The 10,589-nt window shown below is 42.4% G+C and overlaps 1 protein-coding gene across 1 annotated transcript; it reads left to right on the top strand.

Annotated features, from left to right (window-relative positions):
* Positions 1-3,801: 3,801 nt before the first annotated feature.
* otud3 (OTU deubiquitinase 3) lies at positions 3,802-10,151 on the top strand. The gene is made up of 8 exons (XM_014145723.2): positions 3,802-3,953; positions 6,670-6,974; positions 7,235-7,383; positions 7,547-7,659; positions 8,212-8,334; positions 8,450-8,579; positions 8,869-9,059; positions 9,430-10,151. The coding sequence occupies exons 2-8, from the start codon at positions 6,766-6,768 to the stop codon at positions 9,586-9,588; spliced, it is 1,074 nt and encodes a 357-aa protein (XP_014001198.1). The 5' UTR covers positions 3,802-3,953; positions 6,670-6,765; the 3' UTR covers positions 9,589-10,151.
* The last annotated feature ends 438 nt before the right edge of the window (positions 10,152-10,589 follow it).

Raw genomic sequence — 10,589 nt, 5'->3', positions numbered from 1 at the left:
GGCAATGGTGAGAGACTTGTTTCTGGAAAGGTGGATTTTTAAAAGTAGAAGCTCGAATTGTTTGGGCACACACCTGGATAGCCTGCAGAGTTCTGTCATACTATCTCTGCAGTAGATTGCAACTCCGCCCCCTTTGGCAGTTCTATCTTGGCGGAAAATGTTATAGTTAGGGATGGAAATTTCAAGATTTTTGGTGGCCTTCCTAAGCCAGGATTCAGACATGGCTAGGACATCCGGGTTGGCGGAGTGTGCTAAAGCAGTGAATAAAACAGGAGGCTTCTAATGTTAACATGCATGAAACCAAGGCTTTAACGGTTACAGAAGACAACAAATGAGAGCGCCTGGGGGATGGGAGTGATGCTGAGGGCTGCAGGGCCTGGGTTAACCTCTACATTACCAGAGGAGCAGAGGAGTAGGATAAGAGTATGGCTAAAGGCTAAAAGAACTGGTCGTCTAGTGCGTTCGGACAGAGTAAAAGGAGCAGATTTCTGGGCGCGGAAGAATAGATTCAAGGCATAATGTACAGACAAGGGTATGGTAGGATGTGAGTACAGTGGACGTAAACTTAGGCATTGAATGACGATGAGAGAGGTTTTGTCTTTAGAGGCACCATTTATGCCAGGTGAGGTCACCACATGTGTGGGGGGTGGAACAAAAGGGCTAGCTAAGGTATATTGAGCAGGGCTGGAGGCTCTACAGTGAAATAAGACCAAAATCACTGACCAAAACAGCAGTAGACAAGGCATATTGACATTAGGGAGAGGCATGTGTAGCCAAGTGGTCATATGGTCCAGTGAGTAGCTAGGCGAGCTGGAGGCACGCGATTCAGACAGCTAGCAGACCGGGGCTAGCAGGCTAGCAGATGGGCCTCAGGGGGACGTCGCAACGGACGAGCCTGTTGAAACCCCCTCGGATGGTTACGTCGGCAGACCAGTCATGATGGATCGGCGAGGCTTCGTGTCAGCAGAAATGGTCCAGACCAATTAGCAAGAGGTATTGAAGCCCAGGAATTGTCTGATGGATCTCTTCGGCTAGCCGGGAGATGGGCCTAGCTCCAGGCTAACTGGTGCTTTCTTCGGGACAGAGACGTTAGCCAGGAGTAGCCTCTTGGATAGGAGCTAGCTAGCTGCGATGATCCAGAGTAAAGGTTCAGAGCTTGCGGTAGGAATCCGGAGATGTGGTAGAGTAAAAGCAGCCCGATATGCTCTGGGTTGATATCGCGCTGTGCAGACTGGCAGGAATTGACCGGGCTGATGCTGGCAGATTTCTGAGTTAATGGTGATGACCGCTAGCAGTGGCTAACTGACTACTAGCTAGTAACAATGAACCGTATAGGCTACACTTAGTAAAAGGGGCATCATGTTAACCTTGTTGTTGATCCTTACCTTCTCATAAAGGGCTAAGGTAATGAGTAGAGCAGGTATAGTACATCCCTTTACACTTTAAACAAAGCAGATAGCTGCTTTATGTACAAGATGTCAATGCATAAACAAATACAAGAAAATACATTCCTAGCTTGTAAACCGGAACACATCGTTTTAGTTTCTAATGCCAATCTCTAAAACAACTGGGGAGGTATACACTGGACTGTGTTTTCTTGTTTTTGTTATATAGACCTTCTTCTTTCTTTCCAATGCCTGCTGATGCACTTTTTGGTCCTGAGGCTACATCTGTGACAATGTCTGATGGTATTCTACACAGCAAACACTCTCTGTCCTCCTCAACCCACTCCTCCTCCACAAGACTCTTTCCAACTGCAATCTGTCATAAGGAGGAGAGGACTGGAAATGAGGGCCTGCATTGTGGGTCTACAAAATATAACACATTTTCACTTTATCCTGAGTCATACACTGTAACACACAGATTTCTGACATTAACATGATTCAGAGCTTGTTCGTTTGATGACTGTTGACCGTCATGTACCAACCAAATTTTCATATCTCAGTTGGTTGTTTTATAGCACAGAAAGCTTGATCTGAACTTAACCACAACTTTAATAAGTAGGCCTACACAATGACCAAAGATATGTAACTGTTGTAAAGATGATTGCCAAGGGCTTGTCTTTCCCTGTTAAAGTGCCCCACTCTATCCCCAATTTCTCTACATCAACATTAGCTAAATCATTCTTGCTTAGTGAAAATTAAGTAATTCATATTTATCAACACAGTTGAAGTAGGGGTTTTATTGTGAGCTGAACGTTTTACAAATAGGTCATTTTCAATAAAATGTCACAAAAAGGTGTAGATTTTTCTGTTGTGAGACAAGGAGACCCATAGCTCTGCTAAAACCATTGACAACTACGTGCTGTTTTCAAGGGATTGTTAAATACTAGTTAACTATTTGGTTGTAATATCACCACCTCCTGAAGAGCATAGTAAGACCTACACATTTCTGATTATTCCATGCAAAACTATTGCGCACATTTAGCTCTATCATCAGTTATACAACATCAATTGATCATGTCATTTCAGATATGTAGGGTAGCCTCATGATATCTCTCAATATAGGCCACCATTAATTGGATATTTGAGTGATATTTAATACAAGTGAACTATACCTGACAAGTATGAGTGGTTTAGGTTAATTTCCCATCTTTTGTGGACTATCAAACAGCAGAAGGGCCATTTACCGTGTTACATAGCCGCGGGAAGTAGGGGTGCTGAGGGTGCTGTAGCACCCCCTGAAAACCATAATTTAAAACATATATTAATATAAAGATATATATAATATATATATATACATATATATATATATTCACAAAAGTAGTGCACTGGGCCTTTACTAGTATCAGCAGACCAATATAGACATCTGCAGGATTCAGCAGTTGGAATTGTACGAGTTGTGGCCCTGCCCCTTTCTCTGCTATTGTCATTCTAATAGAATCCAGAAAGAACAAAACCCAGTCCTCAAAGGTGTAATGTGATGGACAAAGACACAAAACATCCACATCAAATTAAATACTTTTTTGGTCAAATAACATGGAAAATATTACTATAACATCCTTACAAACCACTTAATGTACGCTAAATGTACATTACTGTTTTGTACATAGGCTGGTCATCTAGGTTTGGTACCTGTAGACTTGAGTACGTTGAGACATCAAGTGGATTGTGATGATATGTGGCTCAGTTGGTAGAGCATGGTGCTTGCAACACTAGGGTTATGGGTTTGATTCCCATGGGAGACCAGTACTAAAATGTATGCACTTACTACTATAAATTGCTCTTGATAAGAGCACCTACTAACATGTAAAATAATTTAATAGACCATTTCAGTTAACACATAGAAATAAGTTTCAATTGCTAAATATTTAAAGGAAGTGGAAAACAAATCAAGCAAATATTTTTATATTCCACAAGTATTACTAGATGAACTGATTAGTACAAATAATTATCAGACTCAAATTACAAATGCTGGTAAATACATTTAGTAAAAACATTTTCACAAAAGTAGTGCACTGTTCCTTAACTGGTCTTGTTTTAACAGACCAATATAGACATCTTCAGCGTGGGCATTTTCTTTTCTGCATCATTGATGTTTACTCATCATGAAAAGCATGCAATTACTTGCAGTATAAGTCTGATGATACGGCTAAATGTGCGCAATTGTTTTGCATTGAATAATTGGACATTTGTAGTTGCTGACTATGCTCAATAGGTGACGATATTAAAACTAAATAGTTATAACATGTATTTAACAATCCCTAGAAAACGGCAAGTAGTTAGTCAATGGTTTTAGTGGAGCTGGGGGTCTACTTGCAGCCAAATCAAACGTATTGTGACGTTTTATTGAAAACGACCTGTTGATATGATTTGATGCACTCACACTTCCGTACTCGGAGATGGTGGCGCTGAACAGCAATTGTAAACAAGCTCATGAGTCAGATTTTATTTAGGCAAAAATAACGTAGTATAGGACGTTTGTTGAGTATCATCGGGTGTTCTCTGTGGAATGTGAGTAACTTGTTACCTTCGTTATATTCTGATGGCTTGACATGTATTCACTGTTGTGTTTAACTCGAAATCAGCGAGAACGAGACTGGAGCTAGCCAACAAACCTATCCATTAGCATTAGCAGCTAACGTTTGCAAATTAGTTACCTAGCTAAATAGTCGGCTAACCTAGCTTTCTTGCAGTCATATCCAGCAGACATAACAGTTGCTCGCTAGCTAGCTAGTTGCTGATCAGCTAATGCAATTAGCTATAGCTAGCTACGGTAACGCGTCAACTGGCCATACCACTAACGTTAGGCTGAACACATGAAATGTTTAACAACGCTTTTTTCCCTGATAGTTGTAGTTCATTACATCCGCCGTGCAGCCCAGTTTCACAATACTACCATATGTCCCAGCTTCTTAAAGTAGTCACGAAAAAACAGGCCTTATTTTGGGGCATTTTTCACCCTGCCAGCTTCTATTAGTTCTATTGAACACCGTGGCACCAGCTCGCCTCCTGAACCTTCTATTCAATTAATTTGCTATGGCCTCGCTCTAGTGTTCCAGTTTAGCCAACGTTCTTTTGCCGTTTTTCAGCCTTGGGTGAATTTAGACTCGTTCTATTGTCCAGCCTACTAACGTAGGCTCGCTCTAGCTTGTCGAAATCAACCCGTCACAGAATAAGGCATTAGAATATAATGTATACTAATATAATTAGTAGTTTAATAGGATCTCTATGCCCTGTCAGCTGTTGCTGTTATCCAGGATGTCAGGTCTACCAGCTAGCTAGCATGACAGGTCCTTGATCATGACTCTCAGTTCCATTACATTACACATACACTACATGACCAAAAGTATGTGGACACCTGCTCAAACATCTCATTCCAAAATCATGGGCATTAATATGGAGTTGGTCTCGTTTTGATGCTGTAACAGCATCCACTCTCCACTCACGCTTTCAAAGATTTGGAACATTGCTGAGGGGACTTGCTTCCATCAGCCACAAGAACATTAGTGGGGTCAGGCACTGATGTTGGGTGATTAGGCCTGGCTCGCAGTCGGTGTTCCAATTCATCCCAAAGTTGTTCGATGGAGTTGAGGTCAGGGGCTCTGTGCATGCCAGACAAGTGTTTCCTCACCGATCTCGACAAACCTTTTCTGTATGGACCTCGCTTTGTGCACGGGGGCATTGTCATGCTGAAACAGGAAAGGGCCTTCCCCAAACTGTTGCCACAAAGTTGGAAGCACAGAGTTGTCTAGAATGTCATTGTATACTGTAGCGTTAAGATTTCCCTTCACTGAAACTGAGGGGCCTAGCCCGAACCATGAGAAACAACCCCAGACCATTATTCCTCCTCCACCACCAAACTTTACAGTTGGCATAATGCCTTGGGCCAGATTCATCCGTCAGACTGCCAGATGGTGAACCGTAATTCGTCACTCCAGAGAACGCGTTTCCACTGCTTCAGAGACCAATGTTGGCGAGATTTACACCACTCCATCTGACGCTTGGCCTTACGCATGGTGATCTTAAGCTTGTGTGCAGCTGCTCAGCCACGGAAACCCATTTCATCGAGCTCCTGACGAACAGTTGTTGTGCTGACGTTGCTTCCAGAGGCAGTTCTGTGAGCTTGTGTGGCTTACCACTTCGCAGCTGAGCCATTGTTGCTGTTATTCCACTTTTTTCCACGTCACAATAACAGCACTTACAGTTGACCTGGGCAGCTCTAGGAGAGGAGAAATTTTACAAACTGACTTGTTGGAAATGTGGTGATGGTGCCACTTTGAAAGTCACTCAGCTCTTCAGTAAGGCCATTCTACTGCCAATGTTTGTCTATGGAGATTGCATGGCGGTGTGCTCGATTTTATACACCTGTCAGCAACAGGTGTATCTGAAATAGTCGAGTACACTAATTTGAAGGGGTGTCCACATACTTTTGTATATATAGTGTAAGTCATTGGATGAAGGTGTCTTCTCTACGGAGTAGTTTTGTTAACCGCCCAACGCATCGTTTGCGGTACGATTTTGGAAGCATAAGGATCTTATCTTTCATATCAGCGAGAAATAATAATACAAGGAAAGGTTAAATAGATACACCTTTTAATAGGGCTTAGGGTTAACTCAGTGTTCCCACATGACCATATCTCCACGTTACAGCGCTTGTTTATGGAAAACAGACGTGCTATCTAGTGTGCTCCAAACACCTGTTTCTGAGGATAAACTTCCCGAGTTATCAGAAGTGTAGTTTTGTGGATTGAGGCACCCATAGATGTATTGATCTGTGCAAAACTCCTACGGTAAGTATATATATTTTAATTTTAAGATTTATTTCTCGCTTATGAAAGATACGGGCCGTATGTTTCAAAAGCTATATCACAAGCGATGATTATTGATGTTTCTGAACAATAAAAAACAGCGTTGGGATTGTAGTTCACATGAGTCAGTCGTGGGCGAAGCTGAAGGCAGAAAGCAGTAGGGGGAAGGCAGAATGCCGCCTACAGTTTGAGAGCTAGACAGCTACATCATAATTAGCTAACCCATTTGGAATTGCAATTGCCTGCTGTGCCACGTATCAACTGACTGTAACTAGCTAATATGAACCATCTTTTTGTAGCTGGCTACTGTCCCAGTTAGTGAATGTGAAAGTAACTGAGTTGTTACACGTTGTAGCTAATTTTCTAAGTTGCATTCAAACTCTCATCTCTATTCTTTCCCTCCTCTTTCTGAAACACAGGATTCCACCTGTGTGGAAGTAACCCAACTGCATGTGCCAGTGAGTGACTGAGAGATCTACTGCATCTAAAGATCTGTGTATGTAGGCCCGGCAGCCATGTCTCGGAAGCAGACAGGAAAGCCAGTGCGTGGCGGAAACAGGAAGTGTGACGCGGAGCGGAAGCGGGATGAGCGGTCCGCGCGCAGGGCAATCGCAAAGGACCGTAAGAACCGGCCCCAGGACAGGGATGATGGAGAGGAATTCGTCAGCTTCTCCAACCAGCTCCATGCGCTGGGTCTTAAACTGAGAGAGGTGCCTGGAGATGGGTAAGATTCAGTGAGAGAAGGACCACATTCCAGGCTGACTACATTGCAGACACTTGCCAGACCTCACAACTCAATAGGTATTTAACATCAGCTAAGCACATCATATGATATAGCATTCTGATGCCAGACAGTAATTGATGACGTGGCATGTAATCATTGGTTGATGCAATGCAAAGTCTGCAATGTAGTCAGCCTGGAATGCCACCAAAGTGCTTTTATAAATGTCTGTTATAACGTTGACTAGTGTGTCCGTCCTGTAGTAATTGCCTGTTCCGGGCTCTGGGTGACCAGTTGGAGGGACACTCTCGGGGACACCTGCGCCTGCGCCAGGAGACTGTGCAGTACATGATGTCACACCGGCAGGATTTTGAGCCCTTTGTGGAGGATGATGTGCCCTTCGCACAGCATTGTAAGGAAACGGCCCAATATGATAGAAACCAAATACTATTTGCATGTGAAAATGTTGTTGGCTGCCCAAGTTTCTGATAGCATGCAAGTCATCCTAAATATTGTCTTTAAAGGTCTTGTCACTAATGTTTCCCTCTGTTGTTATGATGTTCTCTTCCTCTCAGTGTCAAACCTCTCCCAGCCTGGCACTTTTGCTGGCAATGATGCCATCGTGGCGTTCGCCCGCAGCCAACAGCTTAAAGTGGTCATTCATCAGCTCAACACCCCACTGTGGGAGGTAGTAACCTCAATGACACCCTATTGCCCATATAGTTTACTACTTTGGGCTAGAGATATTAAGCTGTATAAAGGGTATAGCAGTGCACAATTGGGTAAACACTTTATTTTACTATTTGTTTGTTTTTAAAGGAGATCCCAATCTCATTAAGTAGGCCTATTTTTATAGTTTATTATAATTTTTTTCTGAAAGAACAATAGGAAAGTAGATAAAGGCGTAGTACAAAATAGAAAGTGGGGGACTTCATGTCCGTTCTGAATTAAATTGAGAAATGCAGGTCTATTTAATCTGGAACATGAATTGAAATAGTCGCACAGACTCAGGAAACTGATACAGAATTGGGATTTGAGTGCAGAGCCATTGAAGGGTATATATGAAAAAGTCAGCGAGGAGAGGCATGAATCCCCTGTTGCGAGGTGGTATATGTGGTCCTACCACTAGACCACATTCTGGCACACTACTGTTTTTTAAACTGAAGTCCTCTTCTAATGAAACAGAATGTACGAAATACCCCTATTGATAGGTCCTACTCATTATGTTTCCTCAATTCAGATAAATGGCTCTGAGAAGCTGGTTGGCCGAGAGCTACACATTGCCTATCGCTATGGAGACCATTACGACAGTGTAAGACCATTCGGTGACAACTCTGAGAGCCCTGCTCAGCTGCGTATAGAGGTACGAAAACGACCCTTTCAGCTAAAAACACACTACCAAATATTTTGACCTTTTTGGATTAGTTCTATTCTCACAATATCCTTTATCTCCCCCCACCCCACTCTTGTCCCTCCAGAATCTACATAATTCGAGTGGGCAGCGTGAGTTTGGTGACAGCCAGACAGACAGACGGAAAGCCCCCTCGCCCACCTCCTCAGAGGAGGACAATGTCATCCTAAATTCCCTGAAGAACATGGGCCCGAACTGTGAGTGTCTTCTCCCCCAGTGCATTCTGATTATCAGTGTCTACTAGCTGTTTGGGGTCCTTTTCTAACCCCAACTCCTATCAAACTTTAATTTGTCTGCAGTCTTAGCCTACCTCTTATAATAAACATTGCTAATAAATACAATTGATGTTTATTGGCTGTTTTGGGGATTTCCATCTTTTAGAGGGAGCTACCAACCAAAAGCCCTTTGATAATGATCAACAGGAGCATCTGATGTGATATATTCACTGCAGCTGACCCCATGTGTTTTGTGTGCCATGTCTCTCAGGTGAAGAGGAGAATCTGTTTCAGCTGAGTGTCGCCACAATCAACGCCGGGTGGCTGTTGGATTCTGAGCTATCAGCCCAAGTGTGTCACGGCCAGTGTGCCTCGGGATCATGCTCTGCGTGTAGAGAGGCAGCGACAGAATGCAGTGATCACAAACTTCCACCTGATGGAGGCAACCTACACAAATCCAAGGTAAGATGCTCAAATTCTAATTCCTTATAAATATATATTCTTTGGTAATTTAACACATTCTATTCAGACAGTAAGGAAATGAGATGGAGAGACAGGCAAGTTGGAGAAACAGTGGGATAGGTGAACACATGGATTGAACCCTGGTCTCATGTGGGGAGTTGTAATAGTATATGTGACGTGCCGGAGAGTGTTATCGCTATACAATGGCTCTGCACTCAAATCCCAATTCTGTATCAGTATCCTGAGTCTGTGCGACTATTTCAATTCAAGTTCCAGATTAAATAGACCTGCATTTCTCAATTTAATTCAGAATGGACATGAAGTCCCCCCCTTTTCATCTTGACCCCCTGATTTTCAACCTCTCTGTCAGGCTTCAAACAAGCAGAGGAAAGAGCAGCAGCACTTGTTGAAGAAAAAGCGACAAGAGGAAAGACATCGACAGAAGGTTCTTCAGAGCAAAGGAACACCTGACCAGAACCTCTCGGAGCCGGTCACTCTAGTGCCAGCTCTAAATACACTTAGTATATAGACAGAGCATGGCCAAATAAAGCAGTGGATGACAATATTTTGCACACAGAATCAATCTCAATCTCACTGGATGACTTTCATATACCCTTTTAGTTTCTTTGCAAATGTATAGTGCCTGCGATAGGGTGTGTGTGAATGTGTTCAGGGTTGTGGTTGACTATGAGGATGATGGTTGGTGACCCAGGATGGTGTACATAGTTTCCTCTGTAGAGTCAATACAGTGTGTCTCTTTCTATGCTGGTGAATGAGGGCTGATGTTGACATTGACCATGCACTACATCTTGGCCTCAGTTCGTTTTGTGTTGAATTTCACTGATTACAGCCAAAGAAGAAAGGAAAGGGAAGAGGGAGACATTGTAAATGGAATGAAATGTTTTGTGAACAATACTGAAATTGTTTAGGTGACTTGTAATGAATTTATATTTTATCTGGTTAATGGCAGTTCCAGTATTATTGATCAGGTTTAAAGAAATGCTTCAGTTGGAAAATTTGCTTTTGAATGATTGTGAAGCACTCTGTCTGGTATGACATGTAATGTGGCAATAAATGAAAATCTTTACAGTATTTGATTTCATTAATATTTTTGTGAAATATCTCTTAAATGTATATATTTTTTTGATTAAGTACAGTATGTCAATGACTGAATCAATAGATCTCTTCAATAGCTGATACAAGATAGCATATTACATTCTGGTAGGCTGCACTGTTATTTTCTGTGATAATTTGGGCAATAGTTTGGCCAATGATCTACTCAAATTACAAGTATGTTCTATAAAACTGATTGATTATTTTACCATGGATAATGTCGATTGGAGCAGTATCAATGTTCAGGATGTTGACTGACTCCTCCCCTTTACTGTGTCACAATAAGGGTGCATATATGACATCAGTGGTCCAGGCTGCAAGCATAGAACAGTTTCACTCATAAAATCATTATTATGGCTCAAGGTTAATACACTCTCCAATGATGTTCTGAATCTGCAAGGTGGTGAGTACCTCTTC

This window comes from Salmo salar, chromosome ssa15, assembly GCF_905237065.1.
Source record: "Salmo salar chromosome ssa15, Ssal_v3.1, whole genome shotgun sequence".
NCBI classification, from domain to species: domain Eukaryota; kingdom Metazoa; phylum Chordata; class Actinopteri; order Salmoniformes; family Salmonidae; genus Salmo; species Salmo salar.
The sequence above is the reverse complement of the archived record's forward strand: the minus strand, read 5'-3'. Positions and strand labels throughout refer to the sequence as shown.

Excerpts from the sequence above, each read along its gene's own strand:
- otud3 (XM_014145723.2), top strand. The coding sequence starts at position 6,766 with ATGTCTCGGAAGCAGACAGGAAAGCCAGTGCGTGGCGGAAACAGGAAG. Across the intron at positions 8,580-8,868 it reads GAAGAACATGGGCCCGAACT|GTGAAGAGGAGAATCTGTTT; the intron begins GTGAGTGTCTTC and ends CATGTCTCTCAG. Across the intron at positions 9,060-9,429 it reads GCAACCTACACAAATCCAAG|GCTTCAAACAAGCAGAGGAA; the intron begins GTAAGATGCTCA and ends CCTCTCTGTCAG.